The 14,329-nt window shown below is 57.9% G+C and overlaps 1 protein-coding gene across 4 annotated transcripts; it reads left to right on the top strand.

Moving 5' to 3' along the window:
* Positions 1-4,221: 4,221 nt before the first annotated feature.
* Positions 4,222-11,833, top strand: SLC6A8 (solute carrier family 6 member 8; the record flags this gene model as incomplete). 4 transcript variants are annotated; one of them, XM_080718767.1, is made up of 13 exons in its annotated part: positions 4,222-4,483; positions 6,133-6,264; positions 7,163-7,412; positions 7,849-7,981; positions 9,159-9,293; positions 9,386-9,489; positions 9,614-9,708; positions 10,482-10,594; positions 10,703-10,840; positions 10,920-11,022; positions 11,113-11,213; positions 11,287-11,457; positions 11,693-11,833. In XM_080718767.1, the coding sequence occupies 13 exons, from the start codon at positions 4,222-4,224 to the stop codon at positions 11,831-11,833; spliced, it is 1,878 nt and encodes a 625-aa protein (XP_080574893.1). The 4 variants fall into 4 exon arrangements, with proteins under 4 accessions (XP_080574893.1, XP_080574892.1, XP_080574891.1 ...); XM_080718766.1 differs by having other exon boundaries at positions 9,584-9,708; positions 10,703-10,831; XM_080718765.1 differs by having other exon boundaries at positions 9,584-9,708.
* Between the last annotated feature and the right edge of the window lie 2,496 nt (positions 11,834-14,329).

Genomic DNA, 14,329 nt, shown 5'->3' with positions numbered 1-14,329 from the left:
GCAGTTCTCCCTCCATAGCCTCTGTCTTCAAGAAGAGGCCACTTCTCTCCCAGGACCTTTGGGCTGGGCAGCACAGTTCACAGGGCCCACTACTTCCTCCTATGCTTGCTCAGAATCCCCTTTGGTGAGCCTAATCTGTGTCCTAGCAGGACAAGCAAGGCTTGGACAGGGCTGGCTGGGGAAATAGCCTCCAGTCATCAACTGGGGTCCTGAGGAGTCCACCCTGCTCCTCCCCAGCAGCTGCCCCCAGCAGGATGCAAGACACCTTGCAAAGCCCTGAGGGTGGCCTTGGAAAGAAGCTACTCAGGGCTAGAAATCTCTGTGCTCTGCACCTCATGGGAGCTGCCCACATACGCATACTGTAACTGTCTCTATCAGCACAGACACTCCCACAGGCAGCTCTGGTCAGAGATGTCCTTGAGAGTGAAGTTCTTTCCCTGAATTTAACATGGGTACCAGCAGCACATAGGGGGCTAATAGCCATGGGGAAGGGACCCAAGCCCTGAAACCCAGTCCTGACCTTCTGAAAGAGGTCAGTAAAAAAGGGAACAGGAAGCAGACAGTGGGCCCTGCTGGGGGGGGAAGCTCAAGTGCAGTGTCCCTCCCAGTGACCAGAGGCTGGGGAGGCCACAGTCCAGGTCATGCTTGATCTTACAAGCCTCGGATAGGAATTTAGTTTTTGGTTTGTGGGTTTTGTTTTGTTTTGGGTTCTGAGGATTGAGCCCAGGGGTGCTCTACCTCTGAGCTTACACCCCCAGCACTATTTATTTTATATTTTTATTTTGTGGATTGAACCAGGGGTATTCTACCTCCAAGTTGCACCCCCAGCTCTTTTTATTTTAGAACATTGTCTCCGTAGGTAGCTGAGGCTGGCCCTCAAATCTGTGGTCCTCCAGTATCAGCCTTCCATGTACTACTGACCTTACAGGTGTGTGCCATGACTCCAGCTTGTGTTTTGTTTGTTTGCTTGCTTGCTTGTTTCATTTTCCCTGTGCTGGGGATAAAACCTCAGACACTGCACATACTAAGTACTAGATGAGCATTTTATCATGGAGCTACACCCTTAGTCAAGAATTTACTTGTATATCCAGAAAAGCCCAGTGAAGATCAGACACTGGAGAGACTGGTCAGATTTGTCCTTCTGGAGGAGCTTCCTGGCTGATGAGAGAAGAATGTAGCATGGGAGCTGTGTGAGGCCTTGAGGAGGAGATCACTGCCACTACAGGGTCCTCAAGAGCCAGGAGCTCCCTGGCCAGAGGCTGGAAGTAGGGCTTAGAGGAGAGGGTAGATTCCAGAAGGATTTGGAGAGGGAGCTGCAAGCCCTATTGACAGCAGGGTGGGGGCTAGAAGATGCATATTGGAAGGGCTGGCTAGAGGAGTTTACATGTGAAAGGCACAGAGGAGTCCTGGGTGGCCCTTGAGTTGATGGAGGGCTGGAAGGTGGTCTCATTACCAGGCAAGTGAGAGTGTGCCCCTGTGGAGTCAGGTCTGGGGGCTCACTGGACCTCTCCGGCCCAAATGTAGAGGTCCCAGGAGTCCCAGAGGTCACATAAGCCATTCTCTGAAGTCTTCCAGCAGTCACCTCCCCCTCTCCTCAACAGCCTCTCCCACAGAGGTGTTGACAGATCCCTTTCCTTCCTGCCTCTGGCCTTAGCACACACCTCCCCATCTAGTTGGCTAGCTCAAGATGGAGGAGGACCCCCACACACACCTTAGCTACCACCTCACCCTACCCACAGCAGTGGTCGTTTCCCCAAATGTCACCAGCTCACCCAGGTCCTTCTCAAGCCACTGCCTTCTCCTTTTCACCCCTACTCCTCTGTCCTTGTTCCCTGGGTGGTCCCAGCTCTTCCAGTCCACCTATGGGTCATCCCCTAAGATCTGTTTATCTCCAGATCAGTTTCAGTCCTGGGATGGGCCAAAGACCCGAGTTAGGGCCCTTTGATGAGCAGTGTGATCCCAGCCAGAGGACGACAGGGGACAAGGCCTGTCTCACACACATCCCTCGAGGCCCCTCCTGCTAGCCCATGTGGGCACGCAGCCCCTCCCTCACTAGCAGGTGCAATCTGGCTCAGGCCAGAACTGCTTTTCTTCCTAAAGCTGGCCGGATGGCTGCAGGCTTAACTGGATGAGCCATCTGGGGACTGTTGTGTCTGTGAACAGATCAGGGAGCCTGGGATTGAGCATGACACACCTTACCTCCCCAGACAGGACGGTGACCCCCTTCCTTCTCCTACCCCCCAGTCTAGCCTCGGTCCTGGAAATTTTCCAACAAGCTGCTCATCTGGCAAGGTGGAGGCTGCCTGACAATCTTGATCTTGCTGGGGAGGCCCAAAGGTCTCTGGGGAGAGGAGCATGGGGTGGGGAGCTGGATCCTCCAGTAAAGGTTTTTGGGAAGGGTCTGTACACCTGCCAGGCGCCAGGGGGCAGCCTTACCCTATTCCTACTCCAGTCTCTGTGAGTCACATGCCCTAAGCCTCCCCCTCCATGCCAGCCCAGGGTGAGGTGGCAGGGGTCATCATGCAGTCCCCTTGTCTACCTGAATGACAGCACACTCCCCTTTGCCTATTTTGGAGATTCACAGAAATCTGTCACCCTAAGAACTAAGACCCTGATCTCTAGCCTTCAGGGCTATACCATTGGGGAAGGCTGACCCCTCAATACACACACACACACACACACACACACACACACACACACACACACACCCTGATCTCTAGCCTTCAGGGCTATACCGTTGGGGAAGGCTGATTCTCCAACACACACACACACACACACACACACACACACACACACCCTGATCTCTAGCCTTCAGGGCTATACCATTGGGGAAGGCTGACCCCTCAATACACACACACACACACACACACACACACACACACACACACCCTGATCTCTAGCCTTCAGGGCTATACCGTTGGGGAAGGCTGATTCTCCAACACACACACACACACACACACACACACTACAACCAACAGTACATTGGCAGGTAGATCCCCCCACCCTTTCTAGGCAAGGAGCAGGCCCAGCCCTTCAGGAGGTCAAAGCATCCTGCACCCCCTTTTGATGCTAGAAGCCAGGGAGCTTTAGACCTGGGTATCCAACACTCATCCAGTCCACAGCTGGGGTTAGAGAAGGACTGGAGATGAGACAGGTTAGACAGACATTGGGGAAGGAGCTACTGGAGGCAAAGACTCCAGCCTGGAAGGAGTGAAGAGGAGAGGGGAAGCCAGAGATGGTGGAAGCAAGCCAGGGGAACCGTTTTCCCACAGCTAGGAAAGGCAGGTTAGGAGATCCAGGGGAGAAGTGGAACGGGCTGACGCTAGGTGAGTCTGGGGCCTGGGCGTGTCTTTCCCGGTGGGGAGGAGGTGCTGACCCGCGCCCCAGGTAGCAGCCATCCTGCTCCGGGTTGGAGCGGCGTCTCCTCCTAGGGAGGAGGGCGGGAGGTAGGCGGAGTGACGGGGAGGGAGGGATGACTGACTGGGGGGGGGGGAAGCAGCCCGGTCGTGGGGGTGGGGCGACAGTGACATCACCCGGGAGTCGGTTCTTAAGCAGCGGCTGGGCGCATCTGCGAAGAGAGGGACGGTTGGAGTGCGGTGGCCAGTCGCTGAGCCCGCCGCGGCCCCGAGAGCGGCTGAAGCCGCCGCCGGGAAGGAGGGGGCGAGGCGCGCCCCGGCCTCCGGAGCCGCCACCGCCGCCAGAGCCGCGGGTGAGCAGGGTAAGCCGCCCCGGGCCCGGGCCGGGGCGGGGGGCGCGGGCCATAGGCCCCTGCTCCGGCCGCCGCTTGCAGACAGTGGGCGCCCGATGCCGCCCGCGCCCCGCTAGGCTGAGCCTCGGGCCGGGCGAGCCGCAGCCGCCGCCGCCGCCGCCGCCGTCGCCACCGGAGCCGCGGGCAGGAGCCTCGGGAGCCGCCGCCGCCGCTCGGCCGGGCCCCGCCGCCGCCCGCGCGACCCCGGGCCCCCGACACACATGAGATTCTTCAGGCTCACTTTCAAGTGCTTCGTGGACTGCTTCTGACTGCGCCGCCCCCGCCGTCCCGCACCCCGCCCGCCCGCCCGCCGCCCCGTCCCCCGGCCCGGCCGCTCCCGAGGCCCCCGGGCGGGCCCGCGCCTACGGGGCCCTCCCCCACCCCGGGTGCTGCCGCCGTCGGCGCCTTCGTCCGTCAGCCCCCCCGCGAGGCGCCGCGACCCCAGGCCCAGCCCCGCGGCCCCCGCCGGGGCCATGGCGAAGAAGAGCGCCGAGAATGGCATCTACAGCGTGTCCAGCGACGAGAAAAAGGGCCCCCTCATCGCGCCCGGGCCCGACGGGGCCCCGGCCAAGGGCGATGGCCCCGCGGGCCTAGGGGCCCCCGGCGGCCGTCTGGCCGTGCCGCCGCGCGAGACCTGGACACGCCAGATGGACTTCATCATGTCGTGCGTGGGCTTCGCCGTGGGCCTGGGAAACGTGTGGCGCTTCCCCTACCTGTGCTACAAGAACGGCGGAGGTGAGCGCCCCCGCCCCGCCGCATCACGGCTCCTCTCCCGGCCCCCTCCCCCAGCCTGCCGCCGGCCCACCAAGGCTGGAGGACGAAGTCCAAGGGGTGGGGAGGCCCCCCAGAGAGCGCGATGGCGGGGGCACCCCTCGCTGGCCAGACCGATCGGTGGCCGGGCAGTGGCTGCCGAGGCGGCTGCAGCCTCCACCCCCCTCACCAGTCATGTGCCTGGCAGTGAGGGGGGAGGCAGCCGGCGAGCCTCCTGCCCAACTGAGGGGCTGCCCTCCAGACACTCAGACTCCCAGCCCAGACCCAGAATGATTGGCCACTGAGGTGGGACGGGGAAGCTTGCCCTTGGGGGGGGGGTCCAAGAGGTGAGGAGCCCTGACTGCCCCCGCGGGTCAGGCACACAAGTGGCACATTGTGTGGGCCCCCCACGTGTGCACACACGAACACACACACACAATGGGCCACTCTGTCCCTCCCCCATACCCTCCCCTCCCTTTCCCTCCCTTCCCCTCTCCTCCGCCTGGGCCTGGAACACTGGGTGCCTGAGCCAGGCTTGGGAAGCCTGCGGCCTGGCCTGCTTGGCGCCGCCACTGGACACACTGCCTGCGCGCCCCATGCCTGCCCGCCCGCCCGCCTGCAGAAGCCCAGCTTAGCAACAGTGATGGGCACACATGTGGCCTGTGACTGCAAAGCAGCACTGGGATGCTGGGAAGCAAAGCAACTGGGTGATGAGTGGGAAACAGGCCCAGAGGAAGGCCTTTGCCCAAGGTCACACACAAAAAGGATGCTGATATGAAGAGATGGGCAGACTGCAGTTAACTTGTCCAATGAGTAGCAGAGAGAGCTGAGCCAGGAGCAAGGGCAGGGGGCCTAGAGAGGAGTGGGAGGGAGAGTGGACAGGCACTGCTGGTGCCCAGGTCCCCTTTCCCTCCTGCAAACCCACCAGGCCTACTGGTGGAAGCCTGTCTGGGTCCTGGCCCTGCTACCTCCTCCAAACCTGGCTCTCTAGGGCTTGCTACGTGTAGCTTGGCCCCTTCCCTCCACCTGTCTTTCTCTGTCCTTGTCTGCTGACACCCCACAAGTACAGGCAGGCATCCAAGCGCTGGGCCGCCAGGGGTTCTGTCTTCCGACAAGCCCCCAGGCCTGAGAACCCAGCCTTGGCAAGCGTGTGCGCACATACACGTGAACACGCACATGCCCTGGCTGCTCCCCCAGGTGCTGCCTGGCAAACGGGAAGCTATGGCACAAGGAGTGGCCTGCATACAAGATCGTTTGTGTTTTCCATGCCCATTAGATCACCCTAGATGTTCATGGGGACTTAGCTCCTATAGGCATACAGCCCCCACACCCAGGGGCTGCTATAGTTCCTCCCTCAACAGATCCAGAACCCACTTCCCAAGACTGTTCACCTTGAGGTTCTGAGTCAGTGGCCACCCTGCGCTGATTCACCCAGTAGGAAGTTAGAGGACCAGAGTAAAGGCTAGAGTGGGGGCTCTGCCCAGACCTCCCAGGGCCTCTGGAGCCTGGGCTGGCCACCTAGGCCTGGACACCCTGGCTGAAGAGTTTGGGTCTCCTCCTGTCTCATGATCTTTGTGGGGTTCTGGGAGATATTGTGTTGGTCCCCTGAGCCGGCCCCATGCCTCCTTCCCCAGGTGTGTTCCTAATTCCCTACGTCCTGATTGCGCTGGTTGGAGGAATCCCCATTTTCTTCCTGGAGATCTCACTGGGCCAGTTCATGAAGGCCGGCAGCATCAATGTCTGGAACATCTGTCCCCTGTTCAAAGGTGAGTGGTCCAGGACCAGCTCCCACCCTCATGTGCAAGGGCCCCTCCCTTTTCCCACTGCTAGGGCAAGGGCTAGGGAACAGAGCAGGATTGGCACCCACTTGAGAAATTGTTTCCTGCCCTGTGCACCAAGCCTGGGGCTGGGTGTTGGCTCCCTGGTCCCGAGTGAGAACCTGGAGGACATGCAGGCTACATAGCAGACTTCAGGAGACAGGGACTAGAACGGGAGGGACTAGAATGGGAGGTCAAGCCTCTCAAAAAGAGCAAGAATAGACCCCCAAACAGCCAGGCACAGGACTTGCTGGACACACTTGGTTTGCTAGGGAAATCCTACTATTGTCTTTGAGGAAGCAGGGCAAAGAGAGGCAAAGTGACTTGCCGAGGTTGCCCACTGAAGGGATGACTAGCTCCCACACTGCCTAAGGTTACTAGAAAGTCCCCCAGCTGCTGTGTATGAAAGGCCGCTGAGGGGACCAGGTAGAGGCTTGCCTCCAGTGACCACGGTGGTGGCAGTGTGACCTGGAAGAGGGGCCAGGTGCTCGCTTGAGGCTGGAGAATAACAAGATGTAGTGACCAGATGGGGTGGGAGGGGAGAGCTTTGCTTTGGCTCTAGGGTAGATGGAGATGAAACCTGCAGGGTGGGCGAGGAGCAGTGGGACATAGGCTGGAGAGGTGGCACTGTTGGGACACTGGCAAAAGGGGGCTCTGGGTGCTTGGAGAAGGCCAGAGCACAACAGAAAAGCCTCCGGCAGGAGTGGAAGGAGTGTGAGCGCAGGGAGCAAGCTGTTAGGGGCTCAGCAGGGACCACTGCCAGCCCTGAAAGGGGAGAAAATGGGGGTGGCAGGAGGTGGCCAGAAAAAATGCCCACATGAAAAGGAAACCACCGGCTCATCCCCAGGCCTGGGCTACGCCTCCATGGTGATCGTCTTCTATTGCAACACCTACTACATCATGGTGCTGGCCTGGGGCTTCTATTACCTGGTAAAGTCCTTCACTACTACTCTGCCCTGGGCCACATGTGGCCACACCTGGAACAGTCCTGACTGTGTGGAGATATTTCGCCATGAAGACTGTGCCAATGCCAGCCTGGCCAACCTCACATGTGACCAGCTTGCTGACCGTCGGTCCCCTGTCATCGAGTTCTGGGAGTGAGTCAGGTGCCTCTGGGCCAAACCTTCCCCATCCTAACCCTCCTGTTCCTCACACGTGGTCCAGCCCTGGGGACACAGGGCCAGGCATGCAGAGTGGCCACTCCCAGGCCCTGCCTGTCCCTATCCTAGGGGAGTGCCCAGGCCAGGCCTCTGCGCTGAGATGGGCCTTGCTCCTCCAGCAACATCTGTCACTGTCATTCCTTCAGGCTGTGTGTGTGTGTGCAGGGGTGGGGGCAGGGGGTGGCCTGAGGCCAGACTGCTAGCCTCACCCCCACCACCCACCACCCACCACCCAGGGGCTCCCAGGCTGCAGGCACACTAGGCCTGGACCAGGGGCTGCAGGAGGGATGGAGGAGCCACCACCCTTGGGGGCATATCACAGCCACTGTGCCCTCTGCTGGCAGGGCCCTCAGGTGTTCTCCTCCTTCCCCAGGAACAAAGTCTTGCGGCTCTCTGCAGGGCTTGACGTGCCAGGGGCCCTCAACTGGGAGGTGACCCTGTGTCTGCTGGCTTGCTGGGTGCTGGTCTACTTCTGTGTGTGGAAGGGGGTCAAGTCAACAGGAAAGGTAGGTACAGTTGGAGGTGGGCGGGGTGGGGGCAGCACCGCCTGGCAGGTGTGTGTCTCTGCAAGTGACACTATTGCAACAGGAGATGACTAGATGAGAACTGGGGCCTGAAGAGCTGGGAGGTCCTTAAATCCAGGTCATGTTAACCCCGCCCCATTGCCGGATAGACCTTCCCACCCTCCAAATCCAGGAACCAGGAGATTTCCCTCCGGAGGGAAAGAAATCCAAACAATAGCTGCCCCTTCCCTGTGTCCATCAACCCAGTCCCCACTCTCCCCATCCCTCACCAGTTCTGGGGGATCTGGTCTCCCTGACCCTGAGGACTCAGAACGAGGTCTCCACTCCTCCCGCCCTTAGGAGTTACATCAGGTTATGGAGATCAATGTATGAACAGACACATAATAGGACAGTATGCCAAGAGCCGCGAGACATGACCAGGGCCCTGGAGGGTGGGACTGTAGTGCATCTTGTTCATAGCAAGTCCCCAGAGCTAGGCTATTGGGCATGGAGGCAGAGGCCTTTGCTGTTCCTTTCTTCCTTCCTTCCTTCTTTTCTTTTCCTTTCCCTTTCTTTATTCCTTCTTTCTTAGAGCAGTGGGGATGGAACCTAGGTTCTTGTACTTACTAAGCAAGTGCTCTAAAACTGAGCCACACCTGCAACTGTCCCTCTTTCTGTAACTTACCACTCTCTAGCCCAGTTAGAATCAACTGAGGACCCCACCTCTGCAGAGCATGACCTGGAGTTTGGGGTTCCACAGGGCTCTGGGAGGGTCCTGTGCTTGTCACTTCATGTCATCCTGCCCACACAGACTCTCCTTGCTCTTCCAGCCTCCAGTCCCTATACACCCACACCTTCCCACCCCCACATGGACACACCCCAGAAGCTGCCCCAGCGCTGCCACTCAGGAGAGTTCACACAGGCTCGCCCACACCCCATGGGGCCACTTCCCTGTGAAACATTAGACGGGCCTGCAAGAGCCGTGGCCACCCCTTCCCTCCCTCTGCAGCTGATCTGGGCCCCAGCCTCACCCCTAGCTTCCCTTGCTTGAGGGGAGCCCTAGCTCTGAGGTGCTACTGAGCTCTGAGAATCCTTATGGTGTGGGAGCACTGTGGCCGGCACAGTTAGCTCTGAGGGGGAGGCGGGGTCCCAGCGCTCTCTGAACAGCCTGGCCCCCCAGATCGTGTACTTCACTGCTACATTCCCCTACGTGGTCCTCGTCGTGCTGCTGGTCCGTGGAGTGCTGTTGCCTGGAGCCTTGGACGGTATTGTCTACTATCTCAAGCCTGACTGGTCCAAGCTGGGATCCCCTCAGGTGAGGGGGAAGAGGCTGTGCATCAACAGGGGCAGGAGACAGGCCTATTGGGTTGGGTTCCTCACACCTGCTCTCTTCCCATCTATCTCCAGGTATGGATTGATGCCGGGACCCAGATTTTCTTTTCTTACGCCATCGGCCTGGGTGCCCTCACAGCCCTGGGCAGCTACAACCGCTTTAACAACAACTGTTACAAGTAGGCACCCCAGCCAGCTCGCCTCTGCCCTGCCCTGCCCTGCCTGGAAGCAGTGAGTGGTCTAACCAGTCTCCTTTGTCCCCTCCACCCACAGGGATGCCATCATCCTGGCACTCATCAACAGCGGGACCAGCTTCTTTGCTGGCTTTGTGGTCTTCTCCATCCTGGGATTTATGGCCACAGAGCAAGGAGTACATATCTCCAAGGTGGCAGAATCAGGTAAAGCCCCTCAGGGCATCAGTACTGTTCTGATGTATGACATGTGGACACACATGCAGACAAAAATTCTGAAAAGTCAAGCCGGGTGTGGTGGCTCATGCTTGTAATCCCAGTACTTGGGAGGCTGAGACATGAAGATCTGGGTTCACCGCTAGCTTCAGCTACTTAGTAAGGCCCTCTGCAACTTAGTGAGACCCTACTTCAAAATAAAATAGGACTGAGGGTGTAGCTTGGAGGCAGAATGCCCCTGAGCTCAATTCCCAGCACCACAAAAAAAGAAGAAAAATTCTGAAAAGTGACAGACCAGTTCAACTGAGCTGGCTAGATTGCTCTGGCCTGAGGACAGTAGGCAGAACCACTGTGAGGCACAGCTGTTCCCCCATCCTGTCCCAAGCTCAGGGAGCCCCCTTGTATCCATCCCAAAGGGCCACAGGATGCATCCTTACAGTCATCCCAGTGCTTTGGAGGGAAAAAGAGGGTATCTTGCAGCCACTGTTGTGGGTGAACCTGGTTACCAGAAACCAAGGAGAGGAGCCTGCACCAGGTGCCCCACTTACATGGGGGACCTGCTGACCGGCTACAGGAGCCTTCCAGGCCCTAGTGTGACTTCCCACAGGGGCCTGATTAGGACCAGCCATGCTGAGACACAATGGAAATGCCAGGTGTAGTTCTTGGCCTGGGGAGCCTCAGCTTTGTTCACTGCACCAGTATCTTCTAGGGGGTATGAGCAGGTCAGTGTGAGGTGCGTCTCACTCTGCTCCTTTTCCCCTCAGGGCCGGGCCTGGCCTTCATTGCCTACCCTCGGGCTGTCACGCTGATGCCTGTGGCCCCACTCTGGGCTGCCCTGTTCTTCTTCATGCTGCTGTTGCTCGGTCTAGACAGCCAGGTTTGTGGGGGTACTCCAAGGCAGAGACCAGTGGGCAAGGAAGGGCCCTGGCATGCTGGGCAAGGGGTGCTGGCAGGGAGGCCTGGGCCTGAGCTGCCCTGGCCACAGTTTGTAGGTGTGGAAGGCTTCATCACCGGCCTCCTCGACCTCCTCCCGGCCTCCTACTACTTCCGTTTCCAAAGGGAGATCTCCGTGGCCCTCTGCTGCGCCCTCTGCTTTGTCATTGACCTCTCCATGGTGACTGATGTGAGTGAGGGCAGGGCGGGGTTGCCACTGGTCTCTAGCCAATGGCCACCATCTTCCCTGACCTGACTCTCTTTCCTAGGGCGGGATGTACGTCTTCCAGCTGTTTGACTACTACTCGGCCAGTGGCACCACCTTGCTCTGGCAGGCTTTTTGGGAGTGTGTGGTGGTGGCCTGGGTGTATGGTAGGTCTGGACTGAGGGCTGGGCTGGGGGACACAGGGAGAAGAGTGGGTGGTCTCCAGCTCTGACCCTTCCTGCCTTGCCTTGTCACAGGTGCCGATCGCTTCATGGATGACATCGCCTGTATGATCGGGTACCGACCTTGCCCCTGGATGAAATGGTGCTGGTCCTTCTTCACCCCACTGGTCTGCATGGTAAGTTCTGGGAAGGCTGGGTAGGTGAGGCGGTGTGCAGAACCCCACTGACTGCAGGGGTCTATGTCCGTAGGGCATCTTCATCTTCAATGTCGTGTACTACGAGCCACTGGTCTACAATAACACCTATGTGTACCCGTGGTGGGGCGAGGCCATGGGCTGGGCCTTTGCACTCTCCTCCATGCTGTGCGTGCCCCTCCACCTGCTGAGCTGCCTCCTCAGGGCCAAGGGAACCATGGCAGAGGTAAGAGCCCTAGGCGACCCCTATCCCCACAGGTGGCAGCAGGGGAGTAGGGCCTGCCTCTAGCTTCCCTCCTTCCAAACAATTGCACACAACCATTTCCCAGCTTGGAAAGTACCCCAGGAGGAGCAGCCCTTATTTGGTAGCAGGTGGTGGGAACTGGAGAGGCGGAGGCAATGGCCATGGAGTGGAGCAAGTGACCTTTGGGAGGTGCTCAACATGTCCTCCTCTTCCACAGCGCTGGCAGCACCTGACCCAGCCTATCTGGGGCCTCCACCACTTGGAGTACAGAGCTCAGGATGCGGATGTCAGGGGCCTGACCACCCTGACCCCAGTGTCCGAGAGCAGCAAGGTTGTCGTGGTGGAGAGTGTCATGTGACAGGCAACCCCAGCTCACATCACCAGCTCACCCTCTGGTAGCCATAGCAGCCCCTGCTTTAGCCCCCGCCTCACCCTTCCAGGGGGCCTGCCTTTCCCTGACAGTTTGGGGGTCTGCCTGGGGGGAGGGGAGGAAGCACCATGAGTGCTAACTAAAATAACTTTTTCCATTTTTAATAAAACGCCAAAAATATCACAACCCACCAAAAATAGATGCCTCTCCCCATCTGGGCCCTAGCCAAGCTGGTCCATGCATTGTTCCCAGGCCCTACCTCCCACCCCTCCTCCCAGTGCCCAGGACCCATCTCCTCCTCCCACCAGGTCCACCTTGCCCACCTCTCTGGGCTCTGCTCTGTAACACGCCCTTGGGTGGCCCCTCACCCCAGAAGCAGCAGTGACAGCTTGGGGAACAGGAGCGGAGGAGAAGGGAAGGTGGGATGTGAGGGGAGGCAAGGGAGGGGCAGGGGAACCAAGAAGAATGTTTCAGCTGGACTAGACCCCTCTCCCCATCCCTATTCTAGAAGCTTAGAGAGCCAGCCAGCAATGGAGCCTTCTGGTTCCTGCGCCAATTGCCACCAATATCAATTGTGTGAGCTTGGGTCTGAGTGCACATGTGCGTGAGTGCGTGGAGGATATGTAGATCTCTATCTCTTAGCAAAGGCCAATACCAGATGTAAACTGTGCCTCTGGGCAAAGGAGGCTTGTATTTTGCACATTTTATAAAAACTTGAGGAGAGAGTGAAATTTCTGCTTGTATATTTCTAAAAAGAGAAGAGCCCAAACCATACCTTCTCCTTACTGTTCCTTTCCCTCAGCCCCTCCTCCTTCCTCTTCTGCCCCTAGCCAAGGAGTGTGAATTTATAGATCTAATTTTCATAGGCAAAACAAAAGCTTCAAGCTGTCGAATGTGCGAGTCTGTTGTGTGGATGTGCGTGTGTGGCCCCCAGCCCCAGACTGGAGTGGGAAAGTGCACAGTGGGGACCTTAAAAGTTTCCCCACACTGCCCCTCCCCCTCAAGTGTGTGTGGGGAGGCTGCAGTCCTGTCCCAGGGATCTGGGGCTGCTCACCTGGCATGCTCAGGCTGGCCCACACCCTGTTTCCTGGGCTCGCTCGACTGCAGGGATCAGCCACAGGCGCAGCCCAGGGCAGGGATCCCAGGCGTGGCTCCCACCTCCAAGCTTAAGGCTGATGCACTTGCCACATCTCAAGTCTTCCGTGGAGCAGCTTTAACCCAAGTCTGTATCCCGTCAAGCCCAAGACAGCTGAGTGCCCCTTAGAAAGGCTACCCCACCCTGAGACCTAGGCCGGAGGGTTGGGGCAGGGTGAGGGTACAGGCCTGCCTGCGGGGACGTTCTTACTGTGCTAAAAAGCCACTGCAAACATAGCAATAAAAACACGTCATTTTCCAAAGCCGGCTCCTGCTTCTGTATCTGCTTCTCTGGGTGCGGGAGGTGTGGGGGAGCTTCCCCCAGCTCCACCTGCTGCATTCAGCAAAGACCAGTTCTCAGGGCCCCTGTCCTCTTCACAACTGCAAAAGCTGGGAAGCCTAGAGCTGACGTCCTTGGGGAGAAGAGGGTAATAGTAGTTTCCAGAGGAGCAAATCCAAAAGGGAAAAATGTGCAAATATGGGCGTTAGAATTTTGAAAAGGCTGCCCTAAGAATGTGTCACTAAGCAGGTGATCATCTAAGGTCTGAGGAAGTTGAAGGGGTAGGCCAGGGCGTAAGAAGGCAGCTACCGTAATGACCCAAAGGCAAGGTGGTGGTACTCAGACCAGGGTGGTGGTCGTGAAAGGGGTATGACATCTTCAGATTAGGGTCTACTTAATGATGAGGCCAACAAGGGCTGTGAGTGACTAGGATGCAGGACTGAGTAGTCCAGGAAGATGCCAGGGATTCAGCCTAACCCACAGGAAGACTGACATTGCCAGGTCTTGCAATGGGGACAACCAGTGTGTTGTCCAGGAAGTGTCATCCAAATGGATAGGTCTAATTGGCAAGTGAACACAGGACAGTTCTAGAAAGTCTGGCCTGGAGCTAGAACTCGAAGTTCTAGGCATATACAGATAATGCTGAAAGCCGTGAGTCTAGCTGGCTTCACAAAGTGGGTGAGGGGTATAAGGGTATATAGAGAGATGTGACCCAAAACAAGGGTCAAGGAGGGAGTAGCCAGCTCTGCTAGTTGCTGCTGTGGTCTGTAGTTAAGGACAATGGCACTACAGAACATTCGCAAAAAGATCACAGAGACAGGATAAGAGAGGTTTGGGTGGAGGGATGCTTGCAAGAATCTGGAGTGGGACTTAAAGTACAGCATGTCCACACAATAGAATATTACTCAGCCTTTAAAAGGAAGGAAATTCTGACACATGCTTTAGTATGGATGAACCACCCTTGAATACATGAGGCCAATCACAAAAGGGCAAACACTGGATGACTCCACTCACAGGAGGTCCCTAGAGCAATCAAATCCATAGAGACAGTAGAATGATGGCCATGGGTT

The sequence above is a fragment of the Muscardinus avellanarius genome (assembly GCF_963383645.1).
Source record: "Muscardinus avellanarius genome assembly, chromosome: X".
Lineage (NCBI taxonomy): Eukaryota > Metazoa > Chordata > Mammalia > Rodentia > Gliridae > Muscardinus > Muscardinus avellanarius.
Note: the sequence above shows the minus strand (reverse complement) of the source record. Positions and strands in the feature narration are given on the sequence as shown.